Here is a 22441-nt window from a genome sequence, read left to right as displayed (position 1 = left end):
TCATTGTAAGACATATACTGTATATTTCATAGGAAATCATCTGAAATATACTTAAAGGTTGTGTTTAAGGACTTTTTACCCATGTTTCAATCCTTCACCCTTTCACCTAAACAATCATCTGCTCTGCTAGTTTAACCACAATAAAGACTGACAAAATAAAAGAACAAAACAGAACAGAGAGAGAGTAACCCCAGGACGTGGGAGAGGCAACACTGTGTTAAATGAACTGCATGATAATGTGAATTTGTCATCTCATTGCACACAGAGACACTGAATCTCCATCGAGTGAAAGTTAATTCGCTCACATAGATGTCCGTAGCTGGCGTCGGTGCTGCCTGATGCTCGTCCAGCAGAGTCCCTCTGATCTGTGCTGGACCGTCGCTGTGAGATGCATCCCAGCGTGCCTCTGGAGCTCCAGTTGGCTGCGTGCTGCCGCTCCAGCGTAGACACCACACACTCGTCGGGAGCATCAGAGCCCACAGAACCCCAGGAAGTGTGTAGCCTCGCACCGACGCTGTGCAGCGGCTCTGAGGAGGGAGTTCGCACTGCAGGACAGACAAAATACACTGCTGGATGTATATACTGAATCTTATACGTTATCTCCACTACTGAGCTCAGATAGATGTCCCGATGATTCTATTGCTACGTAAAATGAATTAGCAATTAAAATCTAAACCAATTTAACGGTAACGACGACTCAGGAGCAGAGGAGTTAGAATCCAAGTGCGGAGATTTATTAAGAAACCGGAGCTTACAGTCAGAAACAAAAAACAGAGAGAAAAAAATTACGGGAAACAGGCAGAGGTCAGAAAACCAGTAATAGCAATTAGCTGGGCAAACAAATCTAATAGACACAGAATCAAAAGCAAAAAAAAAAAGATAAACAGAAAACTAGGTCATACACGGAAAGCAAACAAGAACGATAGGAAAAAACGGCTTGGTGAATGCAGATACACTGACAAATACCAGTGTCCAAATGTCCAATAGAACGGAAATGCACTGCAGGACCCGGACGTGTCAGTGACGTAGAGGGGAAGGTATGCCTTACTAGCAATTTGTTTGTGGAAATAACCACAGAAATCCTCTTAAAAATCCTCTTAATGGTTTAGAATTGTTTGCCTACAGTCCTTATTCAGCTATAATATATTGGCACCCTTTCTTTAATGAAGGATAAATGAATGCCATAGTTTTACTATCTTGTAACTGTTATCATTTAACCCAAACATATGATATCGTAGTTTTATGAAGGGTATAGTAGCTATTTTATATGGATATCATGCCTAAACTTGAAGACTACAACTCCCATGATGCTCAGCTCACAGCTCTCACAGCCCTCACGGTTATCTGATTGCTAATGACACTCTCTGTAAGGAACCCAGACTCTCATTATCTGTCTGTTCTGATTATTGGTTTGATCACAGCCTGCTTCACATTTCTGAGAATGAACTAGCCCTCTGGTCCCTATGCTGTACTGGATTTCTTGGATGTTCAATTCCATATATTCCATAATAGTCCATCTTGCTATATTATAGCTTTGTGTTCATGTTTCTGAAAAGATCACGCCTCGGCTGGTGTTTGTAGGTCACGTCACTGTGATGTGCAATACAGCTTTCAGGTGTTATTTTCTCTCTGGTTGTTTAACCTACTCGTCTACTGGGCAATTTAAAAAAAATGATAGTAGACATGAAATCTACTTATATCACACAATACAGATCAGGTATAACACTGTGAGCAGTGACCGGTGAAGTGAATAAGACTGATGATCTCCTCATCATGGCACCTGTTAGTGGGTGGGATATATTAGGCAGCAAGTGAACATTTTGTCCTCAAAGTTGATGTTAGAAGCAGGAAAAATGGACAATTGTAAGGATTTGAGCTTTGAGTTTGATGAAGGGCCAAATTGTGATGGCTAGACCACTGGATCAGAGCATCTCCAAAACTGCAGCCCTTGTGGGGTGTTCCCGGTCTGCAGTGGTCAGTATCTATCAAAAGTGGTCCAAGGAAGGAACAGTGGTGATCCGGTGACAGGGTCATGGGCAGCCAAGGCTCATTGATGGACGTGGGGAGAGAAGGCTGGCCCGTGTGATCCGATCCAACAGACGAGCTACTGTTGATCAAACTGCTGAAGAAGTTAATGCTGGTTCTGATAGAAAGGGGTCAGAATACACAGTGCAGGACGGGTCAGGGCTGTTTTGGTAGCAAAAGGGGGACCGACACGGTATTAGGCAGGTGGCCATTATCGGTGTATATGTAAAATAGTTCACCATTACAATATACAGCAGAACCTGGTGAAAATTTGTACTGAAATGAATTTTACCATAAGAAATAATGTAAATGCAGATAATCCGTTGCAGCCGCCCAAAAATATGACCAATATTTCCAATATGAAGTGTATGTAAACTGTATGGCTGCTTACAAAAAACTGACCCAAGACAAGCATTCCATGTCAAGGCTCCTCACAGGAAGTCGTGCCACCAAGCTTGGGCTAAAAATAGCACACGCCATTGTGGATAGAATAGAACATTGTGGGTTGACTCTTTCCAAACAGCTTTCGCTGACTGAAAATAAATTTGTAAAATTCATAAACTCACTTCGCTTGGCATTCCACTGACGCTAACAACAGCTTTGAGCGGCTCCTGGACGCATGCGCAACTTAGCCGGTGTTCGGTTCGGTTCGTTTGTGTGCCAAAAATGCTTCGTATGCCGATACAAATTTCTTGCAAAATTTTCATTCTTAAGGTGAAAATTCGTAAGGGAGGGCATTTGTATGCCGAGGAGCCACTGTAAAAATGTTCTGCAATAATACATTCCATTGATCAGTCTAGTCAGTTTGAACTGCATCTTTCTAGAAGAATAGCATAAAAGATTTAGTTATAATAAACAGAAAGTAAAAACTTCTTCAGTGATATTTTCATCATTTTTCCCAAATATTATTTTCCATTATTTTTTTTAACCCAAATACATCATGAATCTGATTCAGCACTAATGTAGAGATTGTTTAATTTGATGCCAGCTCTTTTATTCCCCAGTAATCTTTGCTGCTCTGCTCTTGTGAATACTCAGCCCTGAACATGTTCTCTGCAGGAAAATATTTGAATGATTCACCATATTCCTTAGAGAGGCCCATATTGACCTGAACAGAAGATCCTATAGCTGTTTCTCACCATCAGCAATGTCATCTCTCCTGTGAGGTTCAGTCCCTGGTGTCTCTACTCGTAGTTTTTGCGAAGGCTGTGATACCCGTTGATGGCCCAGGCTCTGAGTCGCTACAAGTCCTCCGTCAATGGAGCTGGCGCTGCTTGCCTGGGTTCGGTGAGAGTAAGGATGTCCTGTGGAGCACAGAGCAAACACTGGAATAAAGCACATCTACTGGGATGTCTCTTCACATCATCCTTACAAGCACATAATGAGCGTGCCTTGCTGCAATGAGCATGCCAAGTTCAGAGTGCTTGGTGCTTTGCCATATTGCCCGGGTCCCAACACTGCAGTGGTTGTTCCCTGTAGGACAGGAAAGAGAACTCACTGTCTGTTGATAATGTAAAAACTGACAAAGTCAAACCAGGTTATACTTTGCCAAAACTCTATGCTTGTCCTGCAAGGTCATTGTCTAAGGGAGGGGGAGGCAATAAAAAAGACCTTTACAGAGAGACGAAGGTGCAGTGTATGCAATCCGGGCAAGGCAGCAAAATTCAGGTAGAGAAAAGTGCTAAATCAGATTCACATACCCCATAGATCAAACATGCCTAGTGTCAAAGCAAGGAGGTGTACAGTTCTATCATCGCTGGGAAACTGTATGTGAGCTAAAGGTGGTCTCCCCCCTCTTACTACCCCATTACCATGCATCCACTCCGCTATTCTCTGGCCCATCGTTTTCATTTAAATGCATGAAGTTCGGTGATTACACAAGCCACATGATTTCCGAAAATGAAATACTTAAGTGTGGTTTGAGATTGGGTTACGATCCTCAAACCACATCAAAAAAAAAAAAAAAACATTTTATATTGACAAGAGGGATGTTGTACTTGTAAATACTGCAGTTGATGCAAGAAAGAGACCACACTGTACTTCTGAATTGACCTTAGAACTGAATTACTTTGACACTTATTTATCTGGAAGTCTGAATTGTGTGAGTGCCTTCAGTGGGTTATGAGAAAGGGAGGTGGTGGGAGCTGCATGGTGAAAAACCCTTCAATCATCCATCCAGTTTTGACTTGGAAATTAAAGAGCTCAAATGAGATGTCAAGTAGGAATGATTGCTTCCATCTAACCTGAATGCCTTTAGTGACTGATACAGCATTCCTTTTTTCTTTTCTTTTTTTTCCTTAATATGAATTTCGCTGTGATGGGAAAGCGCATACTTTTTGTTTCAGACCCTCGTTAACAATTCATGGAAATGTGTCACTGTAAAAAAAAAATCTGCTAATAGTCCATCTGAGACAAGGATAATGTTTGGAGGAAAATGGAAATCGGTAGCATTTTACTCTGAACCATGTGTACTTCAATTTGGGTGGGAAAAAAGGGAATTTTTACCCAGCTGTCAGAATCAAAGAGCCTGTTGAAAATAATAAAATGTGACTGTAACTGCAATATTTGTTACAGGAAGCATACACAGACTTGTTTCCCAAAAGAATTAATGCAATTTCTTGGACGACTGAGGCTTGCCGATGTGACTGTTCGAGTGTGTGATTCAATAGTTGTGTTCACCTGTGATCGCTCCCTCCACGGTTTCCAGGCTGCGTCCTGGGGAATAGTCTATTCCACACAGCTGTCGGGACAACTCGTAGCCTTTACTGTCTCCCTCTTCATCCTCTCCTTCAGTCAAGATGTCTGATCCTAATGTACTGGACACGTAGCCCATGGGAGGGGCAGGGGTCTTGGGTGGATTGGAGCTGCTTTTCAAATGCCTGAAAGCAATACAAAAGTAATACGTCTTGTATGTGAATCGTATTACTATGTCAAACCTGTATGTTTTGTCTGATTTTCCTTGCTAATTGCCACTGCTGTAGGTGTCTCTATTCCCACAAGCTTGCTCTAATGTCTGAATTTATCAAACTACCAACCGTGCAGTTAAGTCACACGGGGAAGGAAAGAAACCCTATGCCATCTTTCATATGTGATGACAGCGTCACCAACCATGGAAGGATGGCACTGTGCCATCTGTCCCTTCCAGTAAGAACACAGCATCTTCTATCCCATCCAGTGACTACAAGGCAAATCAAGGGTAGTACCTGAACATATTTTGACCAAGTGACAACATCATTAATATGTGGTACCTTGAAATCCAATAAGACCATGACCAATTATGAAAGGGTGCCATTTTATTTTTTCACAAAGTGAGATCAAGACCAGTCATAGTAATGTGGTGTCTTGCTGTCTTTTTCAATCAATAAGAACATAGCTAATCATAGTAAGGTCATATTTCCCACCCAGTGTCAGCATGATCAGCGGTTGCTTTCTTTCACCTCTAAACAGATTATGGCCAAATCATGAAAGGTTGGTATCTTTCCATTTTCCCCACCATATGATAGGAAGCTTAATATGAAATTGTGGAGCCTTGCCAGTCCTTTAAACAAGGCATGGACAACTATGGAAAGGGATTGCCAAATTTTCAACCCAATGACAGGATAATAACAAAGGAATCGGGGACAGGTGAAACCCTGCCATTCTTCCCACCCATTGAGAGTCAGTCAATCATGGAAGAGTGGTACACTGGCATTCATTTTATCCTTTCAGGGAATGGCCAATCATGGAAAAAGGAGTGCCTTGCCATCTTCACAGCACAATAACCACATAAGCAACTAGAGAACAGTGGAACCTTGCCATCCTTCCCACCCAGCGAGAGCCTCTTTTTATCCAATGACAGCATGACCAATCATGGGTTAAGCCTGATCTAGGGACAGTGTTTTTCCCCGGAATTCTGGAAATAGCGTTTGAACCAGGAGATCCACTCTGATGCCTCAAACACTGTATGGCTAAAACATTTTAAACCCTCAAGAGCAGTAGAAGCTTGAATCTGGGGTGAGCTTTTCTATGTCCATACGGTATTTTAAGTCTAACCTGCATCCATGTGGAGAATGTTTGGAGCTGATAGTACTAATTCCACTGGAAGGCTCACACAATGGGCTGGTAATTGGGTTGGTGTGTGTTTGTGGGGGTTAGAGTGAGACGGTGGGCAGGCCTGTCAGCTACATGTCTGTAATCTTCAGCACAGCTGCCCGCGTGTCAACCTCGCTGTGTCTCAGACATGTAGCGTCTCAGTGCGTAATTACCAGCTCTTTTTCCTGTTGTCAAAGACGCCGGCAACAGCAACCCAGTCATTACCCCCGGAGCTCCAGTCCACCCCACTCTCACTATCACGACAAGATTCTCCCACCACACATTACGACTGTAATCAATGAAGCTGTTTTTGGAGCTGCAAAAGGTAAGGTGAAGCCGCACGTTTCCCTTACCACAGAAACTAAATAACGGGTAATGAAATGCTGAAAGTGTTGTATTGATATGCAAAAATATCCGTTCTGTTCAGCTGATTGGAGCTGCTGTCTGTCACAACCCTTACGGCAATAACCAGGTGTATTTCTGAATGGTACATAAATGTCTCATTATGTGAAGAAATACATTCCTGGCAGTATAATTTCAGTCCTGTGATGCTGCAATATTTTTTGCCGTCAAAGACGATGATTGTTCCTTTCAAGTGCACATGTGCAACCATATTGGAATCTTTTTTCTTTTTTTTTTTGCAGAAGGGAAGAAAATCAAAATGGAATGTTTGAATGATGTGTGTAATATTTCAAGATGATTTATGAATACCATTTATCGAGTGCAGATAAATTACAGTGGCATAAACAGCATGGTTGCCTAAAATGTTCATTCAAACACAAGCAATCACACCTGAATTCATGTGTAATGGAAGAGTTCAAATAAAACTGCACTTTCTCTAAGATCTGTAACATATAATAAATACAAGTGGATATGCAAATTATATATATATATATATATATATATATGGTATATCTTGCTCACCAGCTTTGCTTGGCCACCTCATACTGGTAGGCGCGGGTAAGCTCGTCCAGGTGAGCCTGGAGCATAGACTGCATTTCCTCATGATGAGAGGACCCCAGTGAGCCAGAGGAACTCTGACCATAGGGCAAAGCTGCTGGAGATGAAGCCACGCCCCTCAGGGGTGGCGTGGGAACACGTTCTTCCTCCTCGAGCTCATCCTCCATGCCCTGGTGTAAGTATGACTGAACAGGGAGGGGCGGAGCCCAGGTGTCGCTCTCATACCTGTGTCATTAATGAATCAGTGGATTTAGAATCTAGAATCCTGATGGTGTCGAGACATATTTTGACACATACTTTAAGATTAGTGTGAGTATGTGAGAAAGACCCAGGACTAATTTAAGTAACCTTAGCTTTAACAAAGGTGAAACAAAAGATATCAGCTCACTCAGCAGTGCTGGAGAAGAAACATAATGCTCATTAAGCTCACTGCTCCCTCTCCTCTCTCTGCTTTGCTGCTCTAAGCACTTTGACTGAGAAGGCAGCTGTGTTGTGTAGTTGGGTCTCAGCACATTTCGATGTACAAGAGAGGCTATCTAGGGGCACCCTGGTGTAGAGTTAAAACTACACTGCTGTTTCTTTGTCTCATGTGGTTTCATTGAGAAACAGTTACATTGTGTATGGTGTTCAATAGCAAAGATGCATAATGCTAATTAAGGTATATGTAGCACAGGTCTTGTAAAAACGTGTGTGTGTGTGTTTGTGTGTGTGTGTGTGTGTGTGTGTGTGTTAACCTTACCCTCCTTCAGATCGATGCTCAGGGGCATAGTGGTCCATCTCTGTCCCTGGAAGAGGATTCATGGGTGGTGGAGGAAGGGGCAGGTTAGCCCAGCAGGAGCCATTAGGCTTTGCTGTTTTACCCCCTCCTTTCGATTTCTTCTTTTTCCCGTTCTTTCCCCCTAAAGGAGGCAACAGACAGGACATACCCATTATCACTAACGAAGCAAACACAAATTTTGACAATCAATATGACACAGAAGGTGAAACCAGATGCTGTCCACCACCCTGATGCGAAGTTCACAGCTTTCATCTGAATTCTGCTGCAGAAGGAGAAGAGAGGATGAAATGGAGGCAGAGAGACAGAGTACTCGACTAATTGTGGAGGTTGAAGGTCAGAGTTGAGACGAAAGTCTGCTCCCCATCACACGTGTCTTTCAGAACACGGGAAGAAAAACCGTAGTCTCGGAGGTGCCTAATGAGCGAGTCCCGTTCCCCCGTGGACTAGGAGACTGCTGGGGGAGCTTTTTTTTTTTTTCATCACCTGTTCTGGCTCTTCTCCTCTCATTATCTCGCTTTCTCCCTTCTTCTCTTTGGCTTTGCCACTGATGGAGCACAAAGAGCTTTCCTGCCATGTCTTTCCCTCCTGTTCATGTTGTCATTTGCAGCACACACAACCCTAAACTTACACTCTGCTTCCTGTAAGCTCTTCATGACACAAGCTCAGTTCGGTGTTTTAAACACACAGTAGATGGGATGAGGGCGGTCATGGGCGCTGCCTCATGATCCAGCTTTACTCATCTGCATGGCGACAGTGCACTAATTTCATGTCCATGGGTCAAAACACAGAGGAATCCCTGCCTCCACTAATCAAATTAATCCACGGCATCGGGCTGTAACTCTCTGACATTTCTGGGCTACAAAACTCCCAGGGCTGAGAAGCAAAACACACATTTAAAAAAGAAAAACGATTAAGGATGATATCCTCTGGGTGTGTTTTCAGCAAAGATGTAAATATTACATCGAATCCCTCTTGATCTGGGCACATTCTTTTCTTTTCTTTTTTACCTTTTTTTTTCTTTCAGGCTTTATTGTCTTTTTCTCTTTATTTCCCTACGGTCCTTTCTCTTTCGTGGCCCTATATATTAGATTAGATGTCCCAAGATACAGTATGTTCCACACTCATAATTAGCCGGGCAGTCAACTAAATTAGAGGCCATTTTCAGAGATGACCCTGAAACAGTGCCGAGGGCCATCATCACTGACCACTGGCCAAAATAATGTGGCACTAATGCATACACTGCAACTCTGATACGGATAAAAGGAACGAAAAAGTACAGAGGCAGAGATGTAGCTGTACGTATGCCAAAGATAAAGAAAGCTAGAGAAACTGCTACTTTACTCTTCTTGTCAGGCTAAATACTCCGTACAAACACTGAATAAGTCAGTGTGATTTTTAAAATTTAAACTCATCCTGGAATCCCCACAGCTCCGAACTGTAAGAAGATTAGAAGATTAGCTTTAATGAGCAAAGTGTTCTCGTTTAGTTTCCTCCGGCACAGCAAGACTGAGAATGAAAGTGAAAAGGGAGCTTTGTGGATACCGTTGGCACAGGAACGGTTTTCCGTGAGTGAGTAGCCCAGGCTTGGCATTTCATGCTGTGCTCGCAGCGAGGCCTTCCAGCGCGGCTCAGGACGATCCACTGCCAGCTCGTGGAAGCTGTTGGACTGCAGGATCTGTGTGGTGGCATAGGGGCTGGCGTGGTTTCCCCTGCCTGGGCTACTGTAGCCCGCCTTGCCAGCGAAGTCGATGCTGCTGTAGATGGCACCATCCGACAGCATGGTGCCTGTCTTTTCGCCGGCACCAGCAGGCAGCACGTCTGAGAACGTGAGAGATGGAGAGATTAAAGAAAAAGCGACAAGGAGAGGGACAGTAGCAGCGCTTAAGGTCAGTGTGAAGCTTATTAGCGCACCCTGCTGCTGCTGTTCCACACACTCTTCCTGGCTTAAATGAGGTGAGATAAATAAAAGTGATTAGCTAGCAGATTAATTATCAGATGACATGGGATGCTCGATGGGGTGGTGGTGGGGGGTGGGGGTGTGACGGCTGTGAAAGATGGACACACATGCTGAGCTGACCTTCAGCTCAGGCCAGTCTGACCCGCAGAGCTCGCTGAGATTCAAATGCGCCTATTACACACACACTTTAGCACATGCCTAAGCAGGTACACGTCAGTGAACTCATACAAATACAATCGCCTAAAGATCCTTGTTCACCCTTTTGAATTCTTTTGCACAGTGTGAAACCATAAACAAGAAACCATTAAGCACTAACTGGTCATTTTATGAGGTCAACATATCAGACAACTTGTTCTATTATTCTATACAATTACTGACTCGAGCCCATTTGACAATACAGACAGTTTGTCAGCTCACCTCTACCCCATCCATCAGGGTAACATTATTATTCGGATGATGGACCAGTCTCAGTACAGCAGAGACACGGAAATGATAATATTTACCCATCAGCCACTACCCCACCCCATAATTTAATACTGAGTAGAACAACAGTAGGGAGATATTTGATTCTGACCCCCCACAGGACATTAATCTTTTTGTCTCTGGTCTCTTGTAAACTGTAGAATATATTTTCCTCCAGGATTTTCCAATACCCAATTCCATTGAAATCTTATTAGTTTTCTTCATGTGAGTTTCTGCATAGTCAGATAATATGTGAAAAGCCTGATGCTACCACCATTGTGCTTCACAGTAGGGATGATGCTCTCAGTGTGATGTGCTGTGTTAGGTTTCTGCTGAGTACTGAAGCTGAAAAGTTAACAGACCAAAACAAATTGTAGAGTATCAACACATGCCTTTGGGCCAATTTCGAAACAAGATGGGTTATGTTGTTTTTCGAAGGATCTCCTCATGCCATCGTTCTGCACAAGGCAGATTTATGAAGATTGATTCTTGTTTATGTCTCATGATCGTTCTTCCATCAGTGTCATAGAGGACTGTAGATCCTGTAGAGTTGCTGTAAGCCTCCTGGTCGCCTTCCTTACCACCATGATTCACTGTGCTTTGAGGTAAAATCAAGTTCTTGGGAAACTTACATTCTTGCCATTGGCATTGGTGGTATTTTTAAAGAATGTTGTCTCTTTGGAATGTTCCTTAGTCGTTGTGGTATAGTGTTTCCTTGGAACTGGGAAAGCCCCAAAACACAGCCATGCTGAAAATGGGAACTGGTTTAATGGTTTGCTTTAACCGTTTTCCCATCAGTGTCTAATGACTTCAATGGTATATGGAAACCATTAAGGCAACTTCCATTAAAAATGTTTTTTTTTTTCTCCAGTAGGGAAGGATATTTTCTTTTGAAATCATGTGGAAAAACCTCCGCAAAAGTGGATTCCAACCAATTAATTAAGCAGTAGAAGAGAGCTTGGTTACTATTGTTAATTAGTGTATTAAATTACTGTTATTTTTGTTTTTACGTACATATCCCTGAGTACTTTGTGTTCACGAGCAGCAAAAATACGAGTTAAATACATGCTTTCATGCTGCAGAGTGAAAAGCAACCCCAAAGGTGGTGAAATCTATTTATAGGCACTGTAATCCCATGGGTTTGTCTTGTACACAACAATATAGTTTTTTATTTATTTATTTTCTATCAAACCTATTGTTATTAGGCACACATGGATGAAATGGATGAGACACATGAAGGACAACTGAACTGAAAGAGAATTTTTGGTAGTGTGTGTGTGTGTGATCATTTCCACTACTGAGAGATTCCATGCTTGCTGAAATATTCATAATCCTCATACATGAATTCAGAAAAATATAGCGATGATGTGCTCAGGGCCCTGAACCCGGTGACCTTCTCTTTCTCTTATGGGCTTTGTAGTAGTGATCTCTTCTTTCTGGCCCTTTCCTTTGCTGTAGTGAGATCTTACCTCCACGACCAAAGTTAGTGAGGTCTTTGGGAGCGCCTAAACCACTGTTGGCAGGCAGGCTGGTGGACGGCCAGGAGTCAGCTAGCCAAGGGAGACCAGGGTCACCAGCTTTCAGCAGACCAGGACGACTAGAACGGAGAGGAGAAGAGAGAGAAATGGAGAGACATGCATATATAAGCGTACGCTCTGCATGCTACCCGAAGGGTGAATAAGAGACACAAAGAATAACATTCACACACTGTTTTCCAATTTTTTGTTTTCCACGGTCTGCATCAGCACCAGATTGCTGCAAGAGCTCGTTTCCCCAAGTACACCGCCCCGAGCAGCGAAAATAATAAAGACACAAACAAAAAGACATAAAACAGTGACAAGTCTATAAATCTGCTACTGAGCCTCTGCCCCCCCTTCCGCCCCAGAGAGAGAGGAGCCGATAGCAAGCGCATGCCGGAATATTAAAACCCCCTACAGCAAGTGTTTCCACCTTCATTTGGGGATGGAGAGGTTACCAGTCTCCATGGTAACTAGACTGGCTGATGCTCATTGGCTGGCAACTACCAATTGAGCAAAAAAAGCTGATGTAGAATTTTGATGCATACAATAAAACACGACGGGGAACAGAGCATGTACATTTTTCACTCGTATATTGGAGACGGGGGGACATTTTGAGTTTTGTTCATTTGTGTACTGAGAGGGGAAGTCGGAGTCAGCCAGGCGGGTTGTACACATGATTTGGTTTACCTTTCCTCTAATGAATGCAGTAGCCCAGGAAAAAGTGCTCCCATAAGAGCCGAGAGAGCCAGCAGCACATGGGGACTTCAACACATCTGAGCTCGATAGCTCAAAGGTGCAGATTATGTGAGCTGTTTCCAGCCAGACTAACACACTCATACGCATCTCATTCTCATTAGCATGCACCTTCCAACACACACACACACACACATTGGGGTGCTCTTACACATAAAAGCAAAGAGGTAGCGTTTGTACTTAAGCAACATATTTTCCTGTGTTTGTTTGGCCTGTTGGCTAGTTCCGCCTGCTCAGGTATGCTAATCCAGCTGATGAAGACTCTCACCTCCACACTGGCCTCTGCTTCAGTCTCTCGCTAGGTCACTAACCAGCGATATATAAAAAGTGCTCTATGAACTTACATGTCAGGAGGGTAGATGAGAGCCTAAGGCTGTCTATGTGTGTGCGTAAAAGTAAGAGTGCTTATGAGGGACACTTTCTCTCGGATAATTATCTTTTCACATCCTCTTGAGCTTCTTTCGACAGGAGAATCCATCACCAGCTCTGGGGAAGAGCCGTCCATAGCCGGGCCGTGACGATGAATGGAGGAATAAAAAAGCAGCCCTGACACATTAATTGTTTCGGTTAATTCCAGCCAAAGAAGATTTATTAGCCAATCAATCGATACATCAACTTAGGTGTTGCTCTGGCGAGGAGACACGGAGTATCGGAACATCCATCAGGTTCCTGTCTGCTAGGCCGTTAACATCGGCAGTTTCAGCAGAGAGACTCTCCGCTGCTTTAGTGTACCGCTCTGAAAGTGCAGCTGATCTGAAAATGAATGCTGAATCATGAAATTGAGTCATACACCATGATGTTCTTGCCCAAGGTTAAAGCACATCACAGAGCAGTCAGGCAGGAAAAAACGCCGGCCGTATCATAGCTTATTTTTTTTATTCTCATTCTGTTTACTTGGTCAGATGTAAATGTCAATACACGCATCACTCACCTTCCACTTCCCATCAGGCCTCTGTCTCCATGTTGGAACGTCACTGCAGGGCCAGCAGCCAGGAAGAGACGCCAGAATGAGGAGGACATCAGGGTCGGGAAGGGGGGGGGGTGTTGGGGGAGCAAAAAAAAAAATCCAACTCAAATCACTGCTTTGTTTCATTACACCAACATTTAAATTAATGTCTTACAAACTGGATGGCTTACTGCCTACGGTGCCATCAAACCCGTCGGAAGTTAGAAAGGGATGGGACAAATGACCAGTACCTGCACGGGTGAAGGTGAACGACTGGACTGTGAAACAAAAACACAGACACACACACACACACACACAGAGAAACAAAGAGAGAATTAGAATTCGGTACAGATATACAGCAATAAAATGCAGATGAGGAAAGACTGAGATGGATGACACGTGATGCGGCTTGAAATGACAATGATATTCATGTATTTCACACTTGATTTGAGTGGAACTTGGAGGTGGGGCATGAGCATGAGACAGACACACACTGGCTAGCCTGCTCGCAGTGAGAGAATGATCTGAATGAATTTGTCTCCACGTGAGCTCAGGATCAAAGCCCAGGTGATGGATACAGCAAATGGCTATTGAATTAGACAATAACCGTCGCATGCACCTAAGTCATCGGACCGTGATGATGGCAATACGTATTATAATGAGTGTAATCCACAGCTACATGCAATAATTACCCCCTGGGGGAATACCAAATTACATTTCAGAGGCTGGAGACTGTACCTAGAGCTAATGTAGGAACAATATGGGTCACAGTCTTCTAATATATGCGGCGTGACGGCGTATCCTCTTCGAATGAGAGTGCTGGTTTTGATGGGATTGTGTTCAAGGTTGATGCACATAGGTAATAGTGTAAAGCACTGGAGTAGGGGCACGTGTGTCAGAGCTGGCTGCTGTTGTTAACGCCGGCTTATGCAAGTGTGCACACACACTAATACAACAGATTTAAAGGAAAAAAGAAAAAAAACTAGGTGTGGTTTAGCTAATAGAGTAGTTTCTGTTCTGTACGATCATCACTATGTTATCCAGCTTACTATGCATTTCTTTCCTTTCAGCCATAAAATGAGAGATGAAGTCTAAAAATAGATGTACTTTGCGCTTAAATTAATTACGTGCCAACACAAAGTAGTCACGTTTTTTGCTAGCGCTGCCGTAACATACCAGTGACCTGTCTCTAGAGATCCGTGTATGTACTGGGCATGACGCATGGCTTCTCACCTGCGTAGTTGCTCAGGCCTTTCCTCTTCTTCCTCCTCCAGTAGAGCCAAGCGCTGAAGCCCATGAGCACAATCCAGCAGGCGCCCCCCAGGCCTGCGATGAAGGCCGGCTGCTTCAAGACATCTGTGATGCTGCCGCTGCCGTCGTCCCCGGTCATCACATCCTGCAGCTCAGCACCTGAGATTATAAACAGGTGAAAGCCAAATCAAGTCAATATTTCACCGTGTTTTCATGCAAGCTTCATTATTTAACAAAAAAATCTCCTCTTTTTTTCTCCTAAAGATTGCCTCCACAGCGGGCTTCCTATCAAATCAAATCAAGTCACATCCCAGCGGCAGATAAGGAACACCAATTAAAAGCGCAAGGGAAAATCTATTTTTGCTAATAGGATTATTGTACGACTGATTAACAGTGTAACAAGCAAATGGAGCAAGGAGATACTGGAGCACAATGTACAATGTGAAAGAGAAACCGAGCTGCGTTATTGGAGTGCAGGACAGCGAGCTACTCGGCGGTTGGAGCTGAAGGACTGAAGATTGACACGGAGACTCCATCAGAGTTTGATTTCCTGGTGCAGCTACAGCTCTGTGAAATGAGATTCAAAGGCTCGCAACGTGAGCAACACCCCAAAAACACGATCATTAAGGCCTCACAGCACAGACTTCTCAGTTGGCTGCAGGCGAGTGTTTCTGGCCCTGGCAGTCAAAAGCCGTGGAAAAAAAGGAGAGCGCGGCGCGTCAATAGTATTGATTCTGGCTGTATTTATCTGGCCTCATACATCAGTGAGCTTGATAAAATGTGATAAGGTGATAAGCCGCAGCAATAAGACAGTCCGCTATGTTAGCAATGGCTGCGTTTATTGGAGAGCATTATTGATACAGCCGACAGTGTTCTGCCGAACGACGCTGGACAGTGTATTAAATGAAAATCTTATCGATTTTTATATCACTGCTTGTTTTAAAAAAAAAGAAGAAAGAGCTCAGCTTTGAAAAGTAAACTCACAGGGTGGTACATAATCTTCAGTGGTATTATTTTCCCCTCTTTTTCTCTAAAGCATGACAAATTTAGAAATCATGATCTGATCCTCCATCTAGTAATGACTGTGTTTGTTCAGTCCAGCAGTAAACCCTTGATACAGAGAGCTTTTGGCGTTTCATTCTGTCATGACATAAACTTGTACACTCTTTCTTTCTTTCTTTCTTTTTTCTTTCCTTTGATCATTCTATATTTAGGGTTAACAAAACATTTAGGTCAGTAATTCTCTCGTTATCTCTTGTTATTTCATGGTCCTTGGTTGGGAACTGACCACAATTCACTACAAATCAATTAAAATACAAAATCCTTGCTTTTTTTTTCTTTTTCTAAAATCTTCCATCACAAAACAATGACATTTCCCAGCCTCTATGCATCATGAGAATTGTGCTGACTCCATCACCATGCACTGGGAGGTGGGGACTTACAGAAAAAACAGAATAATATTGTGTCATATTTCACCTTTTCCCCTGCCACAGAGCAAAACCTCCGAGTGTGTTTTGCTCACATTAAAGAAGAAAAATGTGTTATGATCTGTCTTGAACAAATCTCTTCAGGTTGACAGAAACTACATCACATTCACACAGTCTCACCGATCACAATAGGCTGTGGTTCACTTTTCACCCCGACGCCTGCGCTGGTGCCTGCTGCCACCTCCACTCTGTATTGCACGCCCGCCTGAAGACCCCCAACCACCACCGAGCGAATGGCGGCATCCACAGTCTTGTTCACGTGGAAGCGGCTTTCGTTTCCCAGGCACCAGATCTGATGGAAAACAGAAGCGAAAGGAAATGAGGGAAAGAGACAGAAACAGACGGCATGCACCTAGAAAGAGGCCAAGATGAAGTTACCATGATAGAGTAAAAGTCTTTCTATGAATTTTTATCTCAGCTGTAAATTAGGATATTCAAATATACAGCATTTCTCCTAAATAATTTGCAGTTTTTGGACATGGCCAAAACATTAGAGGTAAATAAATGTTTAAATAAAATGAACAAAAACGTTGACATTACGTTATTAATTTCACAACTCAAAATAGTTTATTATTAGTGTAATAAAACAGCCTATAATCCCATAATAAAAGATTTTATGACCTCAGTTTAGTAGCTCATGGCTTCATTAAGCTGGGTACATGAGTAATTGTTGGCGTGCATCATATAAAACATTAAAAGGCAGTATAATAGAATGTGCTGGATCAAGTGCTAGTTTATAAGCTTCCAAATAATGTGGAAAGAAGAATCCAGAATGTGAAATTAAACCAAATGTGCAGCAATTATTGTGAGAACTATAACTATAAGTCTAATTGAGCAGCAATATATTAGCAATATAGCACAGATTTCTAATACATGCATGTGTACTGATATGTTCACCACTTCTCAATAATACACTATATTGCTATGCTGTATATATATACTATAGGTTTTGGGACACCCCTCCAGATCATTGAGTTCAGGGGTTTTTCAGGGGTTGGACTCGGCCCCTTAGTTCCAGTGAAAGGAACTCTTAATGCTTCAGCTTCATACCAAGACATTTTGGACAATTTCATGCTTCCAACTTTGTGGGAACAGTTTGGGGATGACCCCTTCCTGTTCCAACATGACTGCACACCAGTGACCAAAGCAACCTCCATAAAGACATGGATGAGTGAGTTTGGTGTGGAGGAACTTGACTGGCCTGCACAGAGTCCTGACCTCAACCCCATAGAACACCTTTGGGATGAATTAGAGTGTGAGCCAGGCCAAAAGTTTTGGGATGTCTGCCTTTACATGCACATGAATGTAATATGGAGTTGTCCCGCTTTTGGAGCTATAACAGCTTCAACTCTTCTGGGAAGACTTTCCACAAGGTTTAGGAGTGTGTTTATGGGAATTTTTGACCATTCCTCTAGAAGCACATTTGTGAGGTCAGGCACTGATGTTGGACGAGAAGGTCTGTCTCACAGTCTCCGCTCTAATTCATCCTAAAGGTGTTCTATGGGGTTGAGGTCAGGACTCTGTGCAGGCCAGTCAAGTTCCTCCACACCAAACTCACTCATCCATGTCTTTATGGACCTTGCTTTGGTCACTGGTGTGCAGTCATGTTGGAACAGGAAGGGGTCATCCCCAAACTGTTCACACAAAGAGCATGAAATTGTCCAAAATGTCTTGGTATGAAGCTGAAGCATTAAGAGTTCCTTTCACTGGAAGTAAGGGGCCGAGTCCAACCCCTGAAAAACAACACCTGAACTCAGTGATCTGGAGGGGTGTCCCAAAACTTTTGCCAATATAGTGTATGTCATAGTATTAGTTTGTATTAGTATATATTTATTATTTTAAATGGTCTCTTGTATTATATTACTCATGACAGAAAAGTAAATAAACTTTTTCCACATTTTCTATCCCAGATTATATAATTTTTTTGCACTTAAAAGCAAGTTCTTGTGTTTTACATGATTGGTTTAGAGGTTGATGTAAACGCTGTCTCAGATGCTTCGAGGCAAGAAAATTCTGGCAGTTTCAGAGGCCTGAGCAACACACAGGTGATTTGCATAATCTGAACAGGAAGCCCCAAGAACTGACTAAAGCTTCTGCTTAATCCAAATTTCAATACAATTAACATTTCCTGCGTAAAGATTGAAACAACGTAAGCTGCTGACTGTGAAAACAGATGTGTGTGTGTGATTTACACAGGACTTTTATTTAAAAGAACAGTACCTTGTATTCCTGGATGATGCCGTTCTGGTGTTCGGTGGGTGGCGGATCCCAGGAAATGCTGATAGACGTGCTGTTCTCACTGCCTACCATTGTCACCGTCACCTGCTGTGGAGGAGCACTGGGGGCTGCCCAGTACAACACATCACTGATCAACATCCTTATTACAGTAAATGCACACACACACACACACACACACGCGTGCACACACACACACTAACACCCACCCCTCCACCCACAAGCCTCCAGGAATCTAAATGGATTTTTAATGGCTTTCTTAAATGACCCAGACATCTGAGCAAACTATTGCCCTTTGACTATAATAAACATTATTAGAGAAAGCGGCTACTGTGCCACATCGAGACATTTAGCTTACCGTGAGCTACAAATATGCATGCAGCATGCACAATGCTTTCAAATGTCACACAATTCCTACATGGATGTACTGTATATAATTTAGTACATTTATTTAACACACTGTTTCAAAGCTTCTTTTTAAATTATCTCTAACAGAGGTGTTGTTTTTCTGGATGCCATGCATGGCGTATAAACAGCAGCAAGAGATGAGGTGTGACCGGCTCTGAGGCCTAATCCTGACTTTGTTAGTCCTGCACCGCTGCCATTGCTATCAGAGCCTACACTTCACAGAACACACACACTCTGCATCAGCCAAACCGGATACAGCTCAGAGTCAACGCACTCACGGCAATTACCTCCCCTACAGCATCCTCTCCTCCCTCCCTCTGTCCTCCTCTACATATCTCCCTCTTTCCCCCTGGCTTCTCTGCTTTTCTTTTCCCACTGACAGTTTTTTTCCTCTCCTCTCTTTCCTGGAGTGCATCTTGATATTACACTCAGTTCCTGTTAAATATCTCACACGGTTAATACTCTCTCTCTCCCTCTCTCTCTCTCTCTCTCTCTCCCTCTCTCTCTCCGACTCTATCCTTGTGATAAGACACATCTTTTTTCCTTTTTTGCTGTATCATTAAATTGCTGGGAAAAAAAATCTAATCTGGCCACATTAATAGGAACACCTGTATACCAGGTCATTCGTGCAATTATCCAAGCAATCATATGGCAGCAGGACAATGTATAGCGTTATTCAGCTACAGTTCATTTTCACATCAAGCATCAGAGCTGGAGGAAAATGAGGTCTCAGCGACTTGTGGCATGGCTGTTGGTGCCAGGTGGAAACTACTGATCTCGTGTGATTTTCGTGCAAAAACAGAGTTTAAGCAGAATAGTGCAAAAAACAAAAAAACATGCAGTGGTTCTTGAGGTTAGAGGAGAATGGATAGACCGGTTCGATCACACAGGAAGGCTTTAGTAGCTCAAATAATCACTCTTTACAACCGGAATGTTGCTGAAAAGCATCTCTGAATGTATAAAACATGGAAAGCTGTGGTGTAAAGGCTATAGTAGAAGGCTATATTGGGCTACAGATGGGACAGGCTCACCAAAACAGTTTGGAGCTCATGCTCTTGACCTGTATCTTCACGATTTTATTTACTGCGCTGCTGCCACATGATTGAAGGAAGGCATGCATCACAACACCTAGGTGGTACTTTCCAACTTCCTCAGTCTTCATATGGCATCTAAAGACCTACCTCTTCCCGAAACACTTACATTAAAAAAGGTATCTGTGCTTTTTTTTTTTTTTTTTTTACTGTTTTACCTTCCAATTGAGTTTTAGATTGATGATATTCTTAGTCAGTGACCTAGTGAACCAGTATGGATGTATTCATTGATAGAGACTTCAAGGGCACTTCTGTAAGTCGATCTGGAGGACGGAGTCTGCCAAATGCCGAAAATATAAATGTTAATGTAATTGTATGAATAAGAAGGTGTATTAAAGTCTACTAAAAAACGTGGCTGGTGAGTATACATATCAAACAATACCACCTAAAAACATTAAAATAAAACAGACGTAAATTCTACAAGGCATTTTTTTTTCGTTCTACAGGAATAATGGCCTCCTTGTACAGACCGCCTCTAATTAACCCCCTCTTATTTCTCATCTCTATAGCTGTGATAAATTTGGTTAGTCTAATACATAATTAGTTTTCTAAGCCCTCTTATTGATTCAATTAATTAAATGATCTTCTATGCAATGACATGTGACCTGATTCACATCTCACAACCGCGTTGTTTATTATTTGTTACGGACAAAATCATTCAGGCCACGGTATTTAATACATAGTTGGATACCTTATCCTATTTAGATTCAAGTGAAGTGACATTAATAATGTATGTAATAATAATTAAGTCAGGAAAACACCCTGTCTCCAAGGTGTGGTTATGCAAGTACCTTTTTGCACTTGCTTTTGATTTCACTGTATTTACAATCTGGCCACTCTGCCAGTGTAGGCGTAAATGAATTCATTTCTAGATGCAAAAATGGTCATCAAGTGCATATTGCAGCGCAAATTAGCAAAGATAATTGCTAAGAACACTTCCGGACAAATATGTTCATTAACACTGTTTATGGAATGGAAAAAAAACTGTCTATAGATCATCAGCATCCTGTCAGGGGAATATCACCCACCAGTAAAACATCTATACACACACACTGTATCTTGTCTTATTTTTCTTTCACCTTATTAGGATGGTCAAGTTTCAAGCTCTTGATGTGTAGTAAATGTTCTGGATCACACATCCATAATCCTGTTACAATTCCAAATCCAGTTCATGGTGGATTAGTGAAAGTGTTTTATATTATGTTGAAGCAGGGTAAACATCAGCTGACATGTTGTTGGGACTCAGACGAAGGTTTAGAGAGTGTTTCTATAGACATTAATTGTCATGTATTCATTTGAACTCCACCTCTTTTCAAAAGAATGACATGAAAATGGTCATGAAAATGCAAAGCTACTGTATATCTGGCCTTGGTTTAGCGTTTAAAATTTATTGTCTTTTCATATATGAAACAGTCCTGACTGTAACGCATCTAATTATTAACGCATATAAATAATTCCCAAGCCACCTATAACAGTGTTTTTTCATTAAAAAAATTGAATTTGTTTATCAGCAGCGTGTTTAAGTGTTTAATCGGGTTATGAGGGATAACAAGGCGGCCAGAGAAGCTGTCCTGCCTGACACTCAGGAAAGCGTGGCTTCTGATCAATAGGAAAGCTTAACTTCTCTGTGTGATGCTGTACTCATATTAATAGGCAGGCAGTCACGGTGAATGCTGAAGCACCATGTTATGCGTATCTGAGCTTGATTAAAGCACTCTATTCCACTGTACTGTAATGTATAAGATGCTAATAAGCCCACAAATTTTGTGATTTATCACTGGCAGTAATGTGACCTAGTGTATTGTGGGAGGGGGGGCTTGTGCCAAGTGACACCATGGCAGCCTCACAACACACTGCTCTCTATTTCCATCCCAGAGAGTGAGTGGAGGAGAGAGAGAGAGAGAGAGAGAGAGAGAGACAGACAGAGAAAGAGAGAGAGATATTAGCAGCAGATCCTTTAAGTCCGGTAAGTTGCAAGAAGGGGACTCCATGGATCAGACTTGTTTATCCAGCACATCCCACAGATGCTCGATCGAGAAATTTATTGGAAACATCAACACCTTGAACTCTTATCTTCCTCGAACCACAAAAAAAAAACATTTTTTGCAGTGTGGCTAGACGAATTTCTGCTGAAAGAGGGCACTTCCATTATTGAATGCTGTCGCCATGAAAGGATGTACTTGGTTTATGGAATGGCAGGACCCAAGGATTTCCAGCAGAACATTGCCCAGAACCTCACACCTCCTCTGCCAGCTCGGTTTAATCCCATAGTGCATCTCCCCAGGTACTACACACACACGCACCCAAAAAAGAAAATAAGATTCTTCAGACCAGGCCACCTTCTTCCATTGCTCCATTGTTCAGTTCTGATGTTCACATGGCCATTTGTTGGAACTTCAGTGGTTTACAGGGGTGATCATGAGCACTCTGACTGGTCTGCTGTGTACAGGAAGTTGTGATACTGTGTGTCCTGACAACTTTCTATCATATCCAGCAT

At 42.6% G+C, this 22441-nt stretch overlaps 1 protein-coding gene across 4 annotated transcripts in view; it reads right to left on the bottom strand.

Moving 5' to 3' along the window:
* The window catches only part of LOC131367296 (roundabout homolog 2-like), a 134784-nt gene that overhangs the window by 3057 nt on the left and 109286 nt on the right, over positions 1 to 22441 (bottom strand). The window contains exons 15-26 of one of the 4 annotated variants that reach the window (XM_058412628.1): positions 18431 to 18555; positions 16331 to 16502; positions 14706 to 14882; positions 13664 to 13750; positions 13458 to 13509; positions 11723 to 11850; positions 9377 to 9652; positions 7796 to 7955; positions 7021 to 7281; positions 4705 to 4904; positions 3165 to 3329; positions 306 to 545 (exon numbers count right to left, since the gene is read on the bottom strand). In XM_058412628.1, coding sequence (XP_058268611.1) covers positions 306 to 545; positions 3165 to 3329; positions 4705 to 4904; positions 7021 to 7281; positions 7796 to 7955; positions 9377 to 9652; positions 11723 to 11850; positions 13458 to 13509; positions 13664 to 13750; positions 14706 to 14882; positions 16331 to 16502; positions 18431 to 18555 — 2043 coding nt within the window. The remainder of the gene's footprint in view (positions 1 to 305; positions 546 to 3164; positions 3330 to 4704; positions 4905 to 7020; positions 7282 to 7795; positions 7956 to 9376; positions 9653 to 11722; positions 11851 to 13457; positions 13510 to 13663; positions 13751 to 14705; positions 14883 to 16330; positions 16503 to 18430; positions 18556 to 22441) is intronic. The other 3 variants (XM_058412629.1, XM_058412630.1, XM_058412631.1) reach the window with 3 other exon arrangements.

The sequence above is a fragment of the Hemibagrus wyckioides genome, linkage group LG16, assembly GCF_019097595.1.
Source record: "Hemibagrus wyckioides isolate EC202008001 linkage group LG16, SWU_Hwy_1.0, whole genome shotgun sequence".
Taxonomy (NCBI): domain Eukaryota; kingdom Metazoa; phylum Chordata; class Actinopteri; order Siluriformes; family Bagridae; genus Hemibagrus; species Hemibagrus wyckioides.
Note: the sequence above shows the minus strand (reverse complement) of the source record. Positions and strands in the feature narration are given on the sequence as shown.